This window comes from Podarcis melisellensis (genome assembly GCF_964234715.1).
Source record: "Podarcis melisellensis genome assembly, chromosome: 14".
Lineage (NCBI taxonomy): Eukaryota > Metazoa > Chordata > Lepidosauria > Squamata > Lacertidae > Podarcis > Podarcis melisellensis.
In genome coordinates, this window is record NC_138546.1 from 10,015,963 (window position 1) to 10,036,059 (window position 20,097).

Genomic DNA, 20,097 nt, shown 5'->3' on the forward strand with positions numbered 1-20,097 from the left:
GGTAAAGGGCCCCTGACCATTAGGTCCAGTTGTGATCGACTCTGGGGTTGCAGCGCTCATCTCGCTTTATGTGGCCAGCATGACTAAGCTGCTTCTGGCGAACCAGAGCAGTGCATGGAAATGCCATTTACCTTCCTGCCGGAGTGGTACCTATTTATCTACTTGCACTTTGATGGCTTTTGAACTGCTAGGTTGGCAGGAGCAGGGAACGAGCAACGGGAGCTCACCCCGTCACAGGGATTTGAACAGCCAACCTTCCAATCGGCAAGTCCTAGGCTCTGTGGTTTAACCCACAGCGCCACCCGCGTCCCGAATCTTCGTGTAGCAGCATATAAATCAGTCTGACACTTAAAAAAAATTAATTCTGTTGTATTCATTTAACAACACACAGTATATAACCATTAATGACAAAGGACTTTCACCTTAAAGTTGATCACTTTCTTCAATCAGGACTCAGGAGAATCTCACAATTTACAGTAGAGGCATGCGGGGAAGTGGTGTCCATAGAACACATGTCTAAATAATAATTTTTAAAGATCTTATGTAAAGAAAGCAACAAAAGGGCATTTTTGCATAGCTGTTGGCTGTGTTCCAGCATATGGATTTTATTGGTACATTTGCTACATCATTTATTTTGGTATTGTGGCATGCTCTGAGATTTCTTTGTTCACATCATGTTCCAAAATGTATTTCCAAGTTCCCCAAGAAACTGGACAGCTGAAACCACGCGGGATGTTGGATCATTCATAGCCCTTTTGCCAAAAGCTGAATTAAACATCCTCGTGGAAAAGGTACTGTCAGAATTCTTGCTGGGGTTTGTGTGGAGTTCTTGTGTTTTCAATTCCAGCTAGCCAGTGATGACCTTTTCCAGGATATGCCATTCCCTCCCCCCTCCCCTCTACTTTTCATCCCCTTCCCCAACAGGCAGTGTTCTATAGCCACTGAGCAAGTTCTATCCTCACTGGGCTGTTTGAGTCCCACCCCCCGTACTTCTGAAAACCTTGGGGTTTCACCCAAGGCTGCTACTTACTTTGACAACACTTGGCCACACACTTGTGTTATGTATTGAAGTTCTCACCCTGGGCCAGCAGGGGGATACTGTAGATAGTTATGCAAATGAAGGATCGAAAGTGACATTCAGTGATTGGATAGTTTTAGAAAATGGCAACAGTTACATTGTTCTGGAGCTCTATATAAGCAGGCTGACTGAGCTCCTCAGTCAGTTCTGTTCCAGCTTACAAATAAAGAGCTGCTTTGGAAGAATCGCTGTGTCGTCTGCTATGTCTACCCACAACTTAACAACTTGTGTTTCAATTGTGCCATTTTGACTTCCGAAGGACCCACATTCAGGTGAGTTCAGTTAATAGTATATATAGAGTCCTTGCAAGATGCAACATTTGCCTTGAAAATAAAAAATACTTGCCTTTTTATTGCAATAAAATGATACATAGTGCAGAGACAGCGGATAGAGGTATGTACTGTATTGTTTGCTCTATAAGACTCACTTTTTCCCTCCTAAAAAGTAAAGGGAAATGTGTGTGTGTGTTATGGAGCGAATGCAGGCTGCGCAGCTATCCCAGAAGCCAGAACAGCAAGAGGGATTGCTGCTTTCACTGCGCAGCGATCCCTCTTGCTGTTCTGGCTTCTGAGATTCAGAATATTTTTTTTCTTGTTTTCCTCCTCCAAAAACTAGGTGCGTCTTGTGGTCTGGTGCGTCTTATAGAGCTATAGAGCGAAAAATGTGGTAGTTCTCTCTCTCTCTCTCTCTCTTGAACTACATTAGAACTTGTGGGGGATCACCCAATAAAATGAGTGGGCAATAGATTTGGGATTGACAGTAAGGAGTTCCTGCTTCCCATAGCACATCATGTATTTGTGGAATTCACTGAATTTGGATGTAGCGATGGCGGTTGACTTAGATGGTTTTAAAAGGGGGTCAGACAAGTTCATGGCTATTAATCATGACAAGCTGGACCTGCAACAAAATGTTGCAGTGTATTGCTATCTAGGGTGGCCCAATGCAAAAGAAGACAGGGCTCCTTCACCTTTCATAGTTGGCAGAATATGTCGTTTCGGCCAGTGCACCTTCCATGATAATAATAACCATCTTTAGTTTGTCCTTCCCTCTCCTTAAAGTTTCCTGATATCATCTCGGAAATAGCATCAAAGATGACTGGGCCAGTTCTGCCAACTGAGGAGCTGCTCTTGGCTCAATTTGAATCTATCCACAACTCCAGCATCCCAGGGACAACACCTGATTTGACTTCTGGTAGGTAGAATGCACTGCTGGCTTTGTATAGCAGGAAAAAAATGCTGCTGAGTTTGGCTTTGTTTGTCTATTGTCTCAAATGAATATTTATACAGTGGTACCTTGGTTCTCAAACTTAATCCATTTCGGAAGTCCGTTCCAAAACCAAAGTGTTCCAAAACCAAGGCACACTTTCCCATAGAAAGTAATGCAAAAAACAACCCCTAAAACAGCAATTTAACATGGATTTTACTATCTAATAAGACCATCGATCCATAAAATGAAAGCAATAAACAATGTACTGCAGTCACACAATCAACCAATCAGTAGCTGAACTGGGTGCCACACAGTCACAAAAACAAAAAAAAGAGCCACAAAAACGCAAAATAAATAGCGAAAACAGACAGACCTCAGCGTAACATTCAAAACAGAAGTGTGGGACTCAGAACAGAAGCATAACACTCAAAATGGAGCACGTTTGGCTTCCGAAAAAAGTTCACAAACTGGAACACTTACTTCTGGGTTTGCAGTGTTTGGGTTCCAAGTTGTTTGAGTACCAAGGCGTTTGAGAACCAAGGTACCACTGTTCTAGGTTTCATAAAGAAAAACAGAAAGCAAGGAGAAGTGGCTCACCAGGTAGGGTGAAGCTGCAGTATCGGCCTCCCAGCAGGTGGGGCGCTGTTGCTTACTGAGAGGGGTGAGACAGCAGGCAGGTCAGTGAGAAACCAACAGTGACAAATTTGTCCATCCTTGCCTCTTCATGAGTATTGTTTACATCAAAGAGAGAGGATGTGGAGTAACCCCCCCCTTTTGCTTCTAAAAATGTGAAGCAATTCCAGTTTGACAGATGATGAATGGATTTTTGCTAGTACGACATCAGATTTACTGTTTGTTTATTATTGACCCTCCCTCCATTGGCCCAGCAGACACAGTCGTGTTAGAATGTTTTGCTGGCTTCTGTAGTTCTGTTTGATTGAAGCAAATCCTTCCTTTCGCTTCCGTTCCAAGTACAAATCTCTTTGGTACATCCTCGCTGTAATTTGCTTAGTGGGGGAAAACTCGGCTCCTAATCAGCATCTGTGATGTTCTACTTTATTACAGGAGATAGCCCAATGCAAAGTTGCTTCCTTTTTTAATTAAAATTGCAAAGCCACACTTTTCTAAGGGCTCGGACAGACGATAACTGATTTATTTATTCTTTTAAAAAAGATGTTGGCTGGTGCATCCCAGTAAGTGCTAGTGCTTGGAAGCTTTTTAAGCTCGAGGGCCACATTCCCTTAAGGGCAAGCTTCTGGGGGCCATATGCAAGTGGTAGGTGAGACCAGAGGCAAAAGTGAGTGGAGAAAGGACTGCAAATTTTACCTTTTTACAGTAGCCCAGTTTTCACACACACACACACACACACACACACACACACACACACACACACACTTTATCTTCCATGCAGGCAAGCATTATCAGAGTGTAAGGACACGTTTCCAGCCAGGCAAAAATGTTGAAGTACGTTACAAAGCTGGACCACTGAAGGGTGTGGCTTGGAGAGAGGGTGTATTGCAGTTATTAGTATTGCACTTTTGGGAGCATTAGGATAAATGAAAACTGACTCTCCTTGAAATAAAAATTGTCCAGTCTAAAAAATATGGTTCAAAAGCTTTACTAACGGAACTTCTTCCGAAACAGACACTCAAAACGACGTTGCATCCAAATAGTTGCACCATATTATGTGCTTGTCCAAGCACAGGTACAGCGTCTGAGAAATATGAAATTACTTCATCCAGAACTGCAAAACCAAAGCTCTGTCCCTCTGCACACAACCGTCATTCCAGCCTGAGGCTGTGTTCCTGGAGAGGGAGTCATTAGCACACCATCCTCCTCGGTTGCATTCACAGGGAGAACAAAGACTGACTTTAGATCAGATGAGAAAGATATTCAGTTGCAAATCACCATTTTGTGTGAGTTGAACACTTCATGACAGAGGAGCAGAGATAGGTACATTCTTAGTTACCGGTAATTATCAGTTGTAAGGGTCTCTGCTGCCCTTGCTTAGCTTCAATCACTCCTGCTGCCTTGCCCCTGTGGTTGAGGGGGCCGGAGTTGAGCGGCATCAACATGCCATGCGTGCACACACTCTAAGCATGCATGCATGTCGTCAGCACACCCTCAGTGCGCTCGCATACCCCATGGCGTGCTGATGTCCCTTGCACATGACACAGTGTCACTTGTGCACAACCACCGCAGAACTTTGAGGGGGCCCAGCCCCTTATTGAAATTTTTCAGGGGGGGTGGCCCCCTAGCTCCCCTCCTACTTGGCATGCCTGGCTTCAATGGACTTTTACAATGTTACACCTTGTGCAATACACATACAAAGTTATTTTCCATTTCAATGTACAGTTATACTTAATGGTGTGGCCTGGGGAGAGTCCCAAGGGCCAGGTAGGGAAGCCTGGAGGGCCAAATTTCCCCCTAGGCCAGAGGTCTCCCATTCCTGGCCTAAGCCGTCTCAGCCTAACTTATTCAATGTAGGCAATAGCTGAAATCCAAATGCGCTTGGGATATCCAAGGCAAAAACTCTCACACATGGAGCCCTGTAACAGGACGTTTAAGGTGATGAGCCCCTCTCTCCCCCCAGAGAAATAGAAGTGTCAAATGAAACATCTGCCCTGTGGTAGTAACCTGCCTTGTAATGGAAGTTGTTGCTGCCCCTCACCGCCTGCCCAACATGGCAGTAATCTTGCAAAAGATTAGCATTACGATCTAATTACCGCTTAGCATTACAGTCAATGAGTTTGTGTCGGTGATTAACCTCTCTGCAAATATATCTTCTTCGGTACCAGATTGCGCAGACGTCATGGCACCTTCCTCAGAGGAGATTATGAAATTATCAGGAGCCAACATGTTCTGGTCAGCTCAAGAGCTGGCCTGCATGGATCCGGGCACTTTTGCCAAGACCGTGGAATTCCTTGGCTCTGTGGTCCGTTTCGATACCTCTCAGCTTGCTGCGCTGAAAGAGAAAGCTAAGGAGGTAGCTATGAAGAGTTGTTTTTTTTACCAAACCTCCTTAGATGTGCATTTACCTCTAGTAAAGGGTAGTTAGTGGGGTCAAGTGATTCCTGCTTTGAGCAGCAGCAAGATTCCATGGGGTTCCTGGCGCTAAACCAGGGTTGTGTTTCAATGGGAAAATCGAGGCACACCAGAATCTAGCGTCTTTAGGAAATATGATTTATTGGGCACATATTTACGCCTAAAGCTTTGAATAGAGGGAGGGTGCAATGGAACATCGGCCCTCTCTCTCCCTAACACCGCTGTGCCAGGCCTCTGTTTCCCTTTCTCTTAGGTGAAATCCCCAGTGGAGAATGAATCACGAGCGGCAGTGGGTTTTTCTTTTGGGAAAACAGGTTGCAAACAAACTTTATTATAACAGATGTAAGCAAGGAGTTTTGGTTCTTCTTCTTCCACAGAAATGGAACAAGCAGTGCTGTTGCTTTTTATTAAAACGTATACTGTCTCAAGTTATAGGCTGTATGCTGCTCATGCTTAAGGTTACTTTCTTTTACACATCTTCCATAGATCAGACTTCTCCACACACCCTTCAGGAACTTAGGTTTTTAACTGGGCTGTTTCCCTTACAGACCCCCAAATCCTCCTTGGCCTCGGAATCACTACTGCCCTTTCCTGTCAGAGTATTCCCTCTGAGGATCCTTTTTCCTGTGAACATGGTGTAGGATTGTGTCTTGTCTATTTTTAACAGTGTTCTGGAGATTCAGAACCTTAGAGCATATACTGAGAGTTCTCGGCTCTCCTCAGCTCTACCACCTGTCAGAACAAACCCTCCTGACAGAATCCCCCTCACAGACCCCATGAATCTCTCCCACAGTCTCTCACTCCCCCCCCAAGTTTCATGGGGTCCATAGCAGCAGCCAGCCATTGCTCCCAGTCTCTCAGTACAGCCTCCTCCAGCCAGTGTCAAGGTGGTTCTGCCTCCTTCCTCCTCCTTGTTCCCAAAACACCTTTAAATTTCAAATAGGACAATTTTTCCTGTGACATCACATCACCCCATCACCTTGGCAGCCTCCTAAACCTCCTGTCTCTGTCCACTCCTCGCAACAGGCAGGGAATGATAGCTATTGCCCTTAATGGCTCCCCATTGATCCTTAATTGTTTTGAAGTTAGCTAGCCTGGCCTGGAATTTATTGTCTGTCCCAGTTCTGCTGCTTGTATTGTCCCTTCATATCCCAAATATTATCTGAATACTACCGTTTATTCATTTCTGCCATTTCCTAACAGCTTCTGGTATCCTAGATCTATGACAATAGGTTGAATGTTGGCTTAAGGCCAAACGAGGGCTGGATCTACACCCAGGGAGAAAAGCACACTATAAATAAGTCATAAATTAAATCGTTATAACAAAAGAAAAAGAAAAACTCTATGTAAAATCGCATAGACAAAGTTTTGTGCTCTACAGCACCATCTGGTGTTGCATGTTTACAACACAGTTATAGTGTAACATGAATAATGTAGCTGAGTCCTAGATGGGGAAGGGCTGTAGCTCCGTGGTAGAACATCTGCCTTGCATGCAGAAGGTTACAAGTTCAATCCCCGGCATCTCCGACAGTTTTTAAAATATTTGTGATTTGTCTCAGAACAGATTACACTCCCATGTGAATTTGGAGTTGCATGTATAGGAGAAATTTGCACTAAAACGCTGGTGACTTCATGAGGATTTTAAAAAATCACAAATTAACACGGAAATGTGGAGAGCTGGATTTAAGATTGGAAAGATGAGAAACAGAGAGAACCCAACACTGACATATTCGCCCATCTCTAACTGGCAGTGTGAAGGTCCTAGATGGGGTGTCCTAATCTTCCTCCTCCAAGGAAACCACAGATTCCCAGGGCTGCACAGTGCTTACAATCTGCTCCCACCCCAATGAAAGAAAACAAAAAAGCCAGTGGCTGCCACAATTTACATGCGGGGAGGAACGCTGCAACCATAGAACAAGCCAAAGCCACTTCAATCTTAACAGCAAGATTGATCCGATGATTTGCTGTCATGAGTCAAAAGCTGCTTGCTGAGTTTTTTTTTGAAAAAAAATCCTTAGAGGGAGATCTCTCCAGCCCATAGAAATTACCATCAAGATTAGCATGCGCCAGCTGTGCTCAGCTGGAAGATACATGCTTACTTCTGTAATGTACTAAACCATGCATAATCCTTCAGGCAGCAGGTATTTTTAGCAAAACTACATTGTTAAGCTCAAACCAAAAGACAGCCATAGCTCTGAAATAATTTTTGCAGGAGAACTTATTTTGTTTTGTGTTTTTAATATTATTATTATAGTTTGTTTTTTTAAATATATAATACAAAAACAATTATATACGTGCACCTCCCCAAATATCAAATAAAAGTAAGGGGCATATGTGAATACTTGACATGTTAAATTCTTAGCAGTTTTCATCAGATATTTCAAAAGGTGTAGATTTCTTGTTATATTCTTAGAATAAATTATATTAATGTTCCAAAATATGGTCTGAAGCTCAACATCAAAAAAAGAAGATCATGGCCACTGGGCCCATCACCTCCTGGCAAATAGAAGGGGAAGAAATGGAGGCAGTGAGAGATTTTACTTTCTTGGGCTCCATGATCACTGCAGATGGTGACAGCAGTCACGAAATTAAAAGACGCCTGCTCCTTGGGAGAAAGGCAATGGCAAACCTAGACAGCATCTTAAAAAGCAGAGACATCACCTTGTCAACAAAGGTCCGTATAGTTAAAGCCATGGTTTTCCCGGTAGTGATGTATGGAAGTGAGAGCTGGACCATAAAGAAGGCTGATCGCCGAAGAATTGATGCTTTTGAATTATGGTGCTGGAGGAGACTCTTGAGAGTCCCATGGACTGCAAGAAGATCAAACCTCTCCATTCTGAAGGAAATCAGCCCTGAGTGCTCACTGGAAGGACAGATTGTGAAGCTGAGGCTCCAATACTTTGGCCACCTGATATGAGGAGAAGACTCCCTGGAAAAGACCCTGATGTTGGGAAAGATGGGGGGCACAAGGAGAAGGGGATGACAGAGGACGAGATGGTTGGATGGTGTTCTCGAAGCTACCAGCATGAGTTTGACCAAACTGCGGGAGGCAGTGGAAGACAGGAGTGCCTGGCATGCTCTGGTCCATGGGGTCACGAAGAGTCGGACACAACTAAACAACAACGTTCCATATGTCAAACCAGCAGATAGGAGTAACCGTTGTTTTGATTTTTTTTATTTAATATAAACTAATGTTACTTGTTTTACCCCTTATGTGTGGCTGTGATCTTTGTTTACTTCATGCCACATTATTAATTTTAAATGATAATTTGTTTTTAAAAAGTTATCTTTTAAAAAGTGAGGTGTCACACCTTCTGCTCTGGGAAAATTCCTGGCTAACCCAATATATTGTTGTTGTTGTTTTAAAGTCTTGGGGGCCCCTGACAAGCTGGAAGAGCTACCACATAGTTTCGCTTGGGCACATTGCTGCAGTGCTAAATGAGACTGAAATTGGAATGCTGGATTTGGGTTCTATTGATACCGTTGTGGCACTCAGCCAGCAAACAGAATGGAGCCCTACGCAGGTGAGTGCGTCCAATTGGTGAATCCACTGTAGGGTGGTTGCCATCAGTGCTGGATTTACGTGTAAGCTAAACAAGCTATAGCAGAGGTCAGCAAACTTTTTCAGCAGGGGGCCAGTCCACTGTCCCTCACACCTTCTGGGGGGCCGGACTATATTTTGAAGGGGAAAAAGTATGAACGAATTCCTATGCCCCACAAATAACCCAGAGATGCATTTTAAATAAAAGCACACATTCTACTCTTGTAAAAACACCTGGCAGGCCCCACAAATAACCCAGAGATGCATTTTAAATAAAAGCATACATTCTACTCTTGTAAAAACACCAGGCAGGCCCCACAAATAACCCAGAGATGCATTTTAAATAAAAGGGCACATTCTACTCTTGTAAAAACACGCTGATTCCCAGACCATCTTGTGGGCCGGATTGAGAAGGCGATTGGGCTGGATCTGGCCTCCAGGCCTTAGTTTGCCTATCCATGAGCTATAGCTTAGGGCCCCACTCTCTTGGGGGCCCCCAGAAAATTAAAGGAAAAAAACATGGATGCACATTTCCAAAATATAAGATTAAAAAAACCCCAAATAAAATAAAACCTACCTACAGCAACAGTATTTTGTGTTGTGTAGGCTCCTATGATGCAAGTAATGGGCCCCGCCTGCTAGCCTGTTCCCTAAAATATCACTGGTTTACTCATTAATGTATATAGGATGCCTACATTCTGCATGGACTGCTTGCATGGCAACATTTGCAAATGGCTTTAGATACCTATTAGGTCCATAAATTACCATAGGGCAAATATTCAACACAAAAAACAGTGACGATTTGTTTTTGACAAAACTGGACATATAACGGGCCCCATTACCTTCAGTACAGTAGCTTAGAGCCTCATCAAACCTAAATCTGGCCCTGGTTGCCATGTAGAAAAACTGGCAGCAGATTGGGAACGGGCGGGGGGGGGGGGTTGGCTTCCCCTTTGCTGAGCCAGAGATGTTAGCACATTCCTAGCTAGTGGCTCTTCCCACTCTACAGCAGCTCCATGTGGCAGAAAAGGCTGGGAAGAGCGACATTGCAAAAAACCCCACCGCATCCCAAATGTTCCAGCTTCTAGATCACTTGTTTCATTTTATTGCTTTGATTTTAGAAAGTGTATATACCAAACTCCGGGAGGCAGTGAAAGACAGGAGTGCCTGGCGTGCTCTGGTCCATGGGGTCACGAAGAGTCGGACACAACTAAACGACTAAACAACAACAATATACCACTTAAAATGACAGAAACTCCCCAAGCAGTTTATAAATAACAGTGTACAAAAGCAAAAATTGGGAATTTCCCCAAGTGTCAGAAAAGGTTATTTACGTGTGAGACAACTGCGGCCCGTGTTTTGTTAGCCCCAAAATGGAAAACGAGCGAGGTCCCAACCAAAGAAGAATGGCAACTTAAGTTGACAGAATCTACACAACTTGCAGGCTTCACATATAGAATAAGAGAACGAGAAAAACATATGTTTAGAGAGGGTTGCAAAATGTTTATTGAATATATGGAAAATAGTTGTGTACAGCTGAAAACGCTGGCAGCCTTAAGATAAATTCAACAGTGTGAATATGTTTTGATACATGTAATAATGGAAAACTGATTGGTATAGTTTTTGTAAAATATGCAGGGATATAAGATATGTAAAGTGAGCCATGGAAAGAGAAGAAGCGAAGTCATTGATATCTTAAGTATGTAAAATGTTTATTTGAAATTGAAAAACAAGCTTACATTTGAAATCTATCAAAATTTAAATAAAACCAGCCATTTTAGAAATAGTAGCACATAATAAAACAACATAATAGAATGCATGTTAAAATTTCGTGCCTAGGTAGGCATTTCAATGGGCACCGAAAATGATACAATGAAGGTGCCTTATGCATATAAATGGGCAAGAAGTTCCAGTGTGTAGATTCTGCTGCATCAAAGGATTGATTCCTTGCAAGTTCGGAATGACCATTATGTGGCACTTGTAAAAGTGCCAGCTCTACAGATCAAAGGGGTCAAGAAACTATATATTTGGTAAGGCAATCCTTCAAGTAAAGTGGTCCCAGACCTCTGGGACTAGCTTAAAAAGATCCTTTAAGTAAACTGCTTCTTTGCTATAATTTGATTCATGGACAATATTTGACTAGAACATGCATTGTCAGTTCAAAGAAGTTCTTTTCCACTTTCAATGCAAAAGCCACTTTTATCATTATTTTGTGTGCAAGCATCCTGATTCCATGATAATCAGTTGCATCATAACTTCCTGGGGTGCAGAGTCTTGTTGAGACCTTCTAATTTAACCGCTTTTAACTGAGTTAGATCTTCGTTGTGTTTGTTTTTCAGGCCAGGTCAATTTTACAGGGCTTTCTGGAAGACTCAGGTCAAGGAATGGACACCCTGAAAAGCTTTGACTTGGCTGGACTAGGCCATAATCTTTGTGCTCTGAACTCCACAGAGATCGAATCTATAAATGCAGTTGAGTTCAGGTACAGCGCCACATTTCTTCCATTAACAATGCACTTACGAAAGATAAATTAGAAAAAAGTTAAAGTTGTATGGCTTTTATTGTGATCTCTGATTTTATTTTGCATGTTGAGCTAATTTTTTTAAAAAGTTGCTTAGAGACTCTTCATGTAGCAAGCAACTAATAAACTGAATACATAAATAATAATATTAAAAGTAAAATTCATAAACTTTTTTGAGGAATGTTCCTTACCAAAAAAATAATAATAATCCCCAGGCTTACAATAAAGAGTACTAAAAAAGAATACAGTTAAAACCAATGTGTGAAATACTAATAGTATTAGCAACAGTAGTAAAAGCATATTAGCTCGAAATCTAGCAGTTCTGAGGGCCTTCTGGCGGTTCCCTCACTGCGAGAAGTGAGGTTACAGGGAACCAGGCAGAGGGCCTTCTTGGTAGTGGCACCCGCTCTATGGAACGCCCTCCCATCAGATGTCAAGGAAATAAACAACTATCTGACTTTTAGAAGACATCTGAAAGCAGCCCTGTTTAGGGAATTTTTTAATGTTTGATCGTGTTTTTAATATTCTGTTGGGAGCTGTCCAGAGTGGCTGGGGTATGTATGTATGTATGTATGTATGTATGTATGTATGTATAAATAAATATCATTAAGAAACCCTGACAGTTAAACATTAAAAGGTCTTGGGACTAGTGGAAATACGTATGTTATATGCACCCTGAAGTTCAGGAGAGGACCTCTTCACACAACAGAGAACTGAATTATGGAATTCGCTCCAACAACAAGCAGTGATGGCCACCAGCATTAAAAGAGGATTTGACAAATCCATGGAGGACAAGGCTAATAGCCATGATGTGTATTGTTCTACCTCTGTTGTGGCAGGCAGTCTGCCTCCCATTGTCAGTTTCTGCAAATCACAAGCGAGGGAGAGGACTGTGGCACTCAAGTCTTGCTTATGAGCTTCCCATTCAGGCATCTGACTGACCACTGTGAGAGCAGGACGCAGGACTAGATGGGTCATTCATTGGCCTGACCCAACAGGGCTAGGGTTGCCAGACCTCCAGTCTCGCCTGAAGTCTCCAGGTTTGGCTGGTCCCCTCCAAGTGACGGATGGGGAGCCTGAATCTACAGGTGGGCAAGATTCCCTTCGAAGCTTCAGCCCAGCAGGAGCTGGCTGCAAATGATAGCGTAGGTACACTTTGGGGTGTCTGCCTTCTTCTGCTCCTTTTTCTTAATTAACCTCCATCTCATGGGGTTGCCCTATGATGTCACCGAGGAATGCCTCCATGACATCATCACCAGGGACCACCCCAAAGTTCCAGGTTTGGGCCCTGCAATCTCAGGGTCTGCGATGCTCCTGACCTGAGAACCCTAAGCAGGGCTTTTCTTATGTTAAGCTATGAATCGTGAACTAGTGCCAGGTGCAAGCCCACTCAAAAAGAAAGAAAGTGCAATTTATTGCCTTGATCAACATATTAAATATTATTTGCTATCTCATCTTTTTTCATTTGATATGCAGCTCATGCACAGAGCACATGGCTTCTTCCGCCGCCCCACGAGTGTCAAAATTTTCAGGTGATAATTGCACGTGTATATATGGAAGCCGTGGGAAGCAGCAAAATAGATACTCATCGTGCAAACGAACGTGATATTATTATGATTCCTTACAGCTGTCTAGGAAGAATCTCATGCGTGAAGCGCCACTAAGTCTACTTTAATATTCAGGCTTTTCCAACTGTGTAAAATTACAGTCCCCTTTTTGCCCTTTCTGCAGTGCTATTGTTTCAAGAATTGGCTCTCTGCTATGCAGCACAAACGTTCTGAAAGAGTTTAAGAAGAAGGCAGAGTCTGTGTTTGGAATTGCTACAGAGTGGGACAGATCCGTCCTGCAGGAGATTGGCAACATTGCAGGTAAGGAGGCTCGCATCTGTATCAAGGATGCTCTAAGAGATGTGGTCCACCTTGTACCCTATATCTCTGAATCAGAAGACTTTAGGGGAAATAGGGAAAAGATGAATTGAGATTCCTGGAGCATAACAACTGCTCGCCTGTATCTGGTCACCATTAACCTTAGATCCAATATTGGTGGGATGTTGTGATGGCCTACAATGTAACCAAGTTAGGAGCAATTAGCCCCATTGAAATAAAAGAGTTTTAAAGTACAATCCTATGCATGTCTGCTTGAAATATGTTCCATTGTGTTCAATGGGACGTGTGTCAGGGTGAGTATGGGATGTATCCGACTAAGTTTACTCAGCTGGGATAGCTCAGTCGGTAGAGCATGAGACTCTCAATCTCAAGGTCATGGGTTTGAGCCCAACGTTGGGCAAAATATTCCTGCATTGCAGGGGGTTGGACTAGATGACCCCTGTTGTCCCTTCGAACTCTACAAATTCTATTATTCTGAGTAGTCCCACCGAAATGAATGAACCTAACTTAGTCACATATATTAATTTCAGTGTGTCTGCTCTGAGTGTGACTGCTGTTGGATACAACCCTATGGGTTGTGTCATTCCTTCCAAATAGACCCATTGAAATGAATGGACAGGACTCAATCGTGTTCATTAACTTCAGTGGGCCTACTCTGAGCATGGCTAACATTGGCAACTATGCTATGGCGGATTGTGCGACGTTGGCTTATAATATGTGTGGCACAGCTTATTTATATGTTCCTTATATGGATGTTTTGGGAGATGGGAAAGAACACAAGCAGAAATGGCAACTTTTGCCCTTAAAACAGAAACAAAAGGAAAAAGAAAATTGGATTAATAAGGTGCACTTTTACAAGGGCTGCACATCGAACTTTTCATTTAACTGCAGAGAAGTGCCTTGTTTTCTTAAAGGCCTGATTTCCCAGAGGTGTCTGAAAACATTTTAGAATCAAATATTGATCAGCTAAAGCATACAGAGGCTCTGAAATGTACGTTTGCCCCAAATTCAGCCTAATCCACCGTGGTGTGAACTAAGTAAGCTGCATTCTGATCTCTTTTTCTCACTCTCTCAATCTTTTCCTCTCTCTCTAGCTGGCTTAAATGGGGAAGAATTAAAAGCTCTTGATAAAGAATTGATGCCCTATTTCCATCCAACAGCAATAAAATATATCCCTGATGAAATCTTCAAAGTAAGTGTTGTGGATGTTTTGATTCTTTCCCCCATTACTTCTGCTTTGTACAGTGACGTGAATGCGTATCTTCATTCGGAGAACACTTTGAAGGGCTTCTTCTTAAGTCGCTAGAAATAGTAAAGTAGGGTGTAGTGGCAGGGGTGGGGAAGCTTTGGCCCTCCAGATGCTGCTGCACTACAACTCCCATCACCCCTGGGTATTGGCCATGCTTGCTGGGGCTGATGGGAGTTGTAGTCCAACAGCATCTGGGGGGGGGGACCAAAGGTCCCATACACCTGGTTAGAGTTTCAGACGGCTAGGGTCCAAATCCCCATTTTGCCACGAAGCTTACTTTGCGACCTCGGGCCAATTATTACCTCTTAGCCCAACCTACCTGACAGGGTTGTTCTGACAGTAAAAGGGCAGCGTAAACAAAGAGTCAATAATAGGTAACAATGGCCATGTTCCAGCAAAGCTGATATCTCTCTATATAGTTGCATTTACTCCATGGTGAAGCTAAGGGCATAAAAGAGTTCCCGTGGGGTTTGCAGCATATACCGGTAGCTTTTGCATGCTGGATTTTTTAAGTCCAGTGAATGATAGCAATGTGTTATGCACATAACATGAAGTAGAGATTGAGGAGATTTTCATTTACTCTGCGTTATAAAAGCGAACCCAATGTAATTTGAAATTCCTGGACTTATACACAGGTCAGAACACGGTTAAGCAGGATCCACAGGCAAGTCGCAAGGCCATCCCAGCTGGGTCGCAGCAAAGCTGTTGCCACCATATTGGTCTCTAGCTAAGGCTCATCAGACCACTGATAGTCCATTAATCCCGTCATTGGGGTTCCATATATGTAGCAGAGCTATTTCACTAAACTTTGGCGTCACCCCCTCTCCACCATGTTGCTTGTTGATTTTTTAACCGAAGAGAAATAGCTTTGTGATGCAACCTCTACTGCAAGGGTTGCTGTTTGAGAAAGTCCAAAAAAAGCTCCTTTCCTCTTGATGAAAGTCAATATCTGAGCTCTCTCATCCTTTTTATTTTTGTAAACTCTAAATGGGGAAAGAGAATTTTTTTTTAAAGATGAAGAATGTTCTACAAAATCAAGGAAGAACTCAGAGGTGCTATTATAGGTGTCAGTCGCACAAATTGCCATCTTTGTTCTACGTGGAAAGATAATTACTGTGCAATTATAACAGTAGCCGGTTTTCAAAGAAGGCTTAATAATATGGCCTCACTCGACAGATTATTTTGCACCTGAAGAAAAGATCCGACAGCCGAGGCAGTCGATGACATCTCTTCGGTTTTGTGGATCACATTGATTGCATCATTGTTTTTCCAGTGTAACATTTTGCAAGCGCAAATGAAGACAGACGGTTGACTCCGAAGCTGCTGATGTGAAACGATGGAGCAGAAACCGCTAGGAGGATAAATTGTCATATATGGGAGATTGCTTGGTGCAGGTGTATTGTCTTCTCCAGCTCCTGCATCTGGTTTACCATCACACAACAGCAAGATACACAACCTTCTATGTTGTATAGATGAAAATACAGATACTCCTGGATTCTTGTGATCATACACATGATAGATAGATAGATAGATAGATATAGATAGATAGATAGATGATAGAGATAGATAGATAGATAGATAGATAGATAGATAGATAGATAGATGATAGATAGATAGAAGATAGATAGATGATAGATAGATAGATAGATAGATAGATAGATAGATAGATAGATAGATAGATAGGAAGGATTTTCAGGAATAATTAAATACATAAGCAGAGGGTGTTATCTGTTCAATAAAGTATGTTGATATAACTGCATTACACTGTTATATTTCCCTCACTCAGCAAACAAACATACATAGAACCACTAACAAATTAACTAAATGAAACAAACTAAATCCCCCTAATGTTAGTCATGTCCATTTATTTCAATGGGTCTACTCTGAGTAGGGCTAATACTGGTTGCAACTCTTCCTCCAAGTTGTTGAAGGTAGCATATCAGCTTCCATTTTATCTAGTTCAGCACATGAATCGCTACCCCACACTGGCTCCTATGTGCTGTACTGTATACTGAATGCATTTACTCTGCAATGCCCTGTGTGCTGCTCACTTTTCAATCACCTGGTGCTCCTGTACAGGAAAATCCTTCAAGAGTGCTGATGTGGCGTAGTGGACAGAGTGCTGGACTAGGACCTGGGAAACCAGGGTTCAAATCCCCACTCAGTCATGAAGCTCACTGTGTGACCTCAGGCCAGTCATTGCCTCTCAGCCTAACCTCTCTCACAGGGTTGTTGTGGGGTATTAAAGGAGAAGGGGGAGAACCATGCACACTAGCTCCTTGGAGAACAAGGTTGAGATACAAACACAATAAATAAACAACATGAAAATCTGGTTTTGCTTTGTCCAGGAGCTGTCCCCGGATCAAATAGCAAACCTTGGTCCTGAAAATGCTGCCGTGGTGACAGAGTTGCAGCGTCAGCATCTCAATGGATTGCAGCTTCAGAGTCTTCAGCTGGCGATGGATGGAGCCAGAACAAGCATCCAGGAGCTTCCGCTCCATGAGAGCACTGTCACACCGACATACACATCAGTTCAGAACAGTGAGTTAAAAATAATAACAACTCTCAGGCCATATTCATGTTGCTGCATGTATTCCAGTCACTGAGCACTGAGAGGTGTTCCAGCACTATGTTTGGTTTCCTTGGAATGAAGGTCAGTGGAGATGTTGTTGTCTTTAAGATATATGGGTTTCTTAACACAAATATGGAACCTGAGTATAGGATGGAGGGGCTCACAGCATTAGCACTCCAGCAGGCTTCACATCCCCTTTAGGTTCCCAGCAAGATCATCTAGCCATAGCTTAAGGTCCAGCACAGAGCAAGACAAACCTCTGTGGCTCCAGCTTCCAGCAGTAGCCAAATCTCACACGCAAAAATTCCTGCTTTCTCTCTTGTTCTTCATCCTAGAATGACATGTCATCCAGCCAGGTGAGGTGGCAAAAGGCCCACCCACTCGTCTTTATGGCAACAGGACAACCTCTTTGGACATGTAAATGACAGTGATTAACTGGACAGCTAAGGCTATGGCTTCCAGCTCACTGGATGCAGAATCACAGGACTGGAAGGGACACACAGGTGTCACCCAGACTGACGCCCCACAAAAAGCCCTATAACATTAAGTTACATCCTTGGTCCTGTTACATCTGCTTTCTTTGACACTAAGAAAAGGAGTAGTCCAAAGGCCCATCTAGTCTAGTATTCTGTTTCCAACCAGTACCAGACCACAGAAGAATAGGCAAACTGCAGCATTTTCTTTTTTCTTTTCTGTTTTTGTCTGAATTCTCTGACATCCATAGCACAGAGTTCTGCTCAAGGTATCTGGAAAAAACACAAAGCTCCACATAAACACAAAAGGATGCTTTCCTTTCTGTAGTATCATGCAGCCTGCTGTATACAGTACCAGAGTGCTATCCTTTCCTTGTTGCATGCGTCTCATTATGTAGGACCCATATGGTAGCAACACCCTTTAATTAACACAATGACAGCTGTAGCTTACCATCAGAAAGCAAAATTCCAGTAAGAACAATTGCTGGATGATAATTCCTTTGGTGGAGACCATGGTTTCTTAGCCCTACGTAACTTAGCATACCAATTTCTTCTTCTTCTATTTTAAAATATTGCCCCCTCCACAAAAAGTGTAAAACATAATGGTATGAAACAGACTGCAGTTTAATAAGTGATGTTTCTTTTGATTATAAAAGTTAAGAGAACCAGGCAGAGGGCCTTCTCAGTAGTGGCACCCACGCTGTGGAATGCCCTCCCATCAGATGTCAAGGATTTAAATAACTTTACAACTTTTAGAAGATATCTGAAGGCAGCCCTGCATAGGGAAGTTTTTAAAGTTTGGTGTTTTATTGGAAGCTGCCCAGAGTGCCTGGGGCAGCCCACTCAGATGGGTGGGGTACAAATAATAAAATTATCATCACCACCATGGCAAAAGCAATCAAGGATGGAGGAGCTCTGCAGCAGCATGGCTGAGCAGTTTAAAGCACTGCAAACAGGTTGCAGTCTACCCTGAAGGTAGAAGTTTGAATCCCACTTCTGGCCAGGTTACGTTTTGGGGAAGGGCCATAGCTCAGTGGCTGAACACCTACTTTGCATGCAGAAGGTCACAGATTAAATCCCTGGCACTCCTTTGTGAAACCCTGGAGATCCACTGCCAGTCAGAGAAGACAGTACTGGTCTGGATGCAACCATGGTCCTCAGGGGAAGGGCCCTGGCTCACTGGTAGAAGATCTGCCGTGCATGCAGAAATCCCTAGCATTTCCAGACAGGGTTGGGAGAAGCTTCTGTCTGAAACCCTGGAGAGTCTCTGCCAGCCAGAGTAGACAGCAATGAGCTATATTGACCAATGGTCTGACTCAGTATAAGCCAGCTTCCTATTGCTACAAAAGTTGGGTGCCACCTCCACTCTCTGCTGAGTGGTAGCAAAATTCCAGGTTGTTCCAGGTGCTCACCCAAGGCCTGTGCTTCTTTGGAGAATTGAAGACCAGGGCAGAGACTGTTGTAGTTTTATGATTTCTTCAGATATTTACACATGGGTTTGGATGGAGGGAGTCCAGCTCTTACAGCATGGTCATCTCATGTTCCCAACAACAGTGCAACACTGGAGTCAAAGGCATCTCTCCCAGCCTGCCTTTAGCCAGCATGCCCAAGATGAATCTCTGTCTTTGCTCTCTCCCTCCTTCTTCCTAGCACACCTTGCAAAAGACATGTTCACACCTCTCTCTCTCTCTCTCTCTCTCTCTCTCTCTCTCTCTCTCTCTCTCTCTCTCTCTCTCTCTCTCTCTCTCTCACCCCCCACCCCATCACCTTGGCAACCTCTGTCTTCCCAGACCCAAGATTCCTCTTAGATGGGCCACCAACACCTTTTGTCAATTTAACACCTCTATCCTGGCTTGGAAAGGAAGCTTAGGCTGTATTTTTCCACTGGCCAGCAATTTGCCCTTTAACACTCCAAAAAAAAAAAAATCAAAATTCTACCATTTATTAATTTCTGATGTCTCGGGCCCCCCAACCTCACAACTCTATGTTCCTATGTTAACTCAGTATAAAGCAGCTTCCCAGTTATGGGATCCGTAGGACCTCAGTGGTTCATCCCAAGATTTATTTTTCATTGACAACTTTGGCAACATCATCCCTGTCTGTGACATCATGTGTTGCGACAGGTGACTACTATTCCCCTAGCTTGGTACAAACAGAGTAAATCAAATTTCCTTGTACTCACTGGCTCGTTGATTCTTCAGGGATAATCTCTCAAGAGAGCACAGATGCTGCTACCAGTATTCTCCCTCTGGGTTTTGGTGGAGCAAAAACAGCTGTCAGCTGACAGTGGAACTTCATTATCTCTCCTTCATGGAGGCACTGAAGAAGTTCCCATTTCCCAAATGATCTGGCAATGTTCCTTTTATGTCTGCTGTATCTTCTCAAAGGATCCTAGTCATTTCCTGCTCTTTTAACCACACACTGCAGCTGGTTTGTCCTTTCTACCTATGTAATGTAGATAAGGCACATATCGCTCGTGACATCACAAAGCTCAGTAGTCTAAAACACTACGTCCCGTCCCCCCGG

The 20,097-nt window shown here is 43.2% G+C and overlaps 1 protein-coding gene and 1 long non-coding RNA gene across 2 annotated transcripts in view; one reads left to right on the forward strand and one right to left on the reverse strand.

The window, feature by feature from the left end:
• The window catches only part of OTOA (otoancorin), a 48,762-nt gene that overhangs the window by 27,540 nt on the left and 1,125 nt on the right, over positions 1–20,097 (forward strand). Inside the window, exons 20-27 of the mRNA XM_081889443.1 lie at positions 698–791; positions 2,137–2,269; positions 5,083–5,270; positions 8,698–8,853; positions 11,210–11,352; positions 13,123–13,259; positions 14,372–14,469; positions 16,875–17,067. Coding sequence (XP_081745569.1) covers positions 698–791; positions 2,137–2,269; positions 5,083–5,270; positions 8,698–8,853; positions 11,210–11,352; positions 13,123–13,259; positions 14,372–14,469; positions 16,875–17,067 — 1,142 coding nt within the window. The remainder of the gene's footprint in view (positions 1–697; positions 792–2,136; positions 2,270–5,082; positions 5,271–8,697; positions 8,854–11,209; positions 11,353–13,122; positions 13,260–14,371; positions 14,470–16,874; positions 17,068–20,097) is intronic.
• Positions 17,768–19,997, reverse strand: LOC309357324. The gene is made up of 2 exons (XR_014163091.1): positions 19,754–19,997; positions 17,768–17,844 (listed from the first exon to the last, which is right to left on the reverse strand). It is a non-coding gene; the product is annotated as an uncharacterized lncRNA (long non-coding RNA).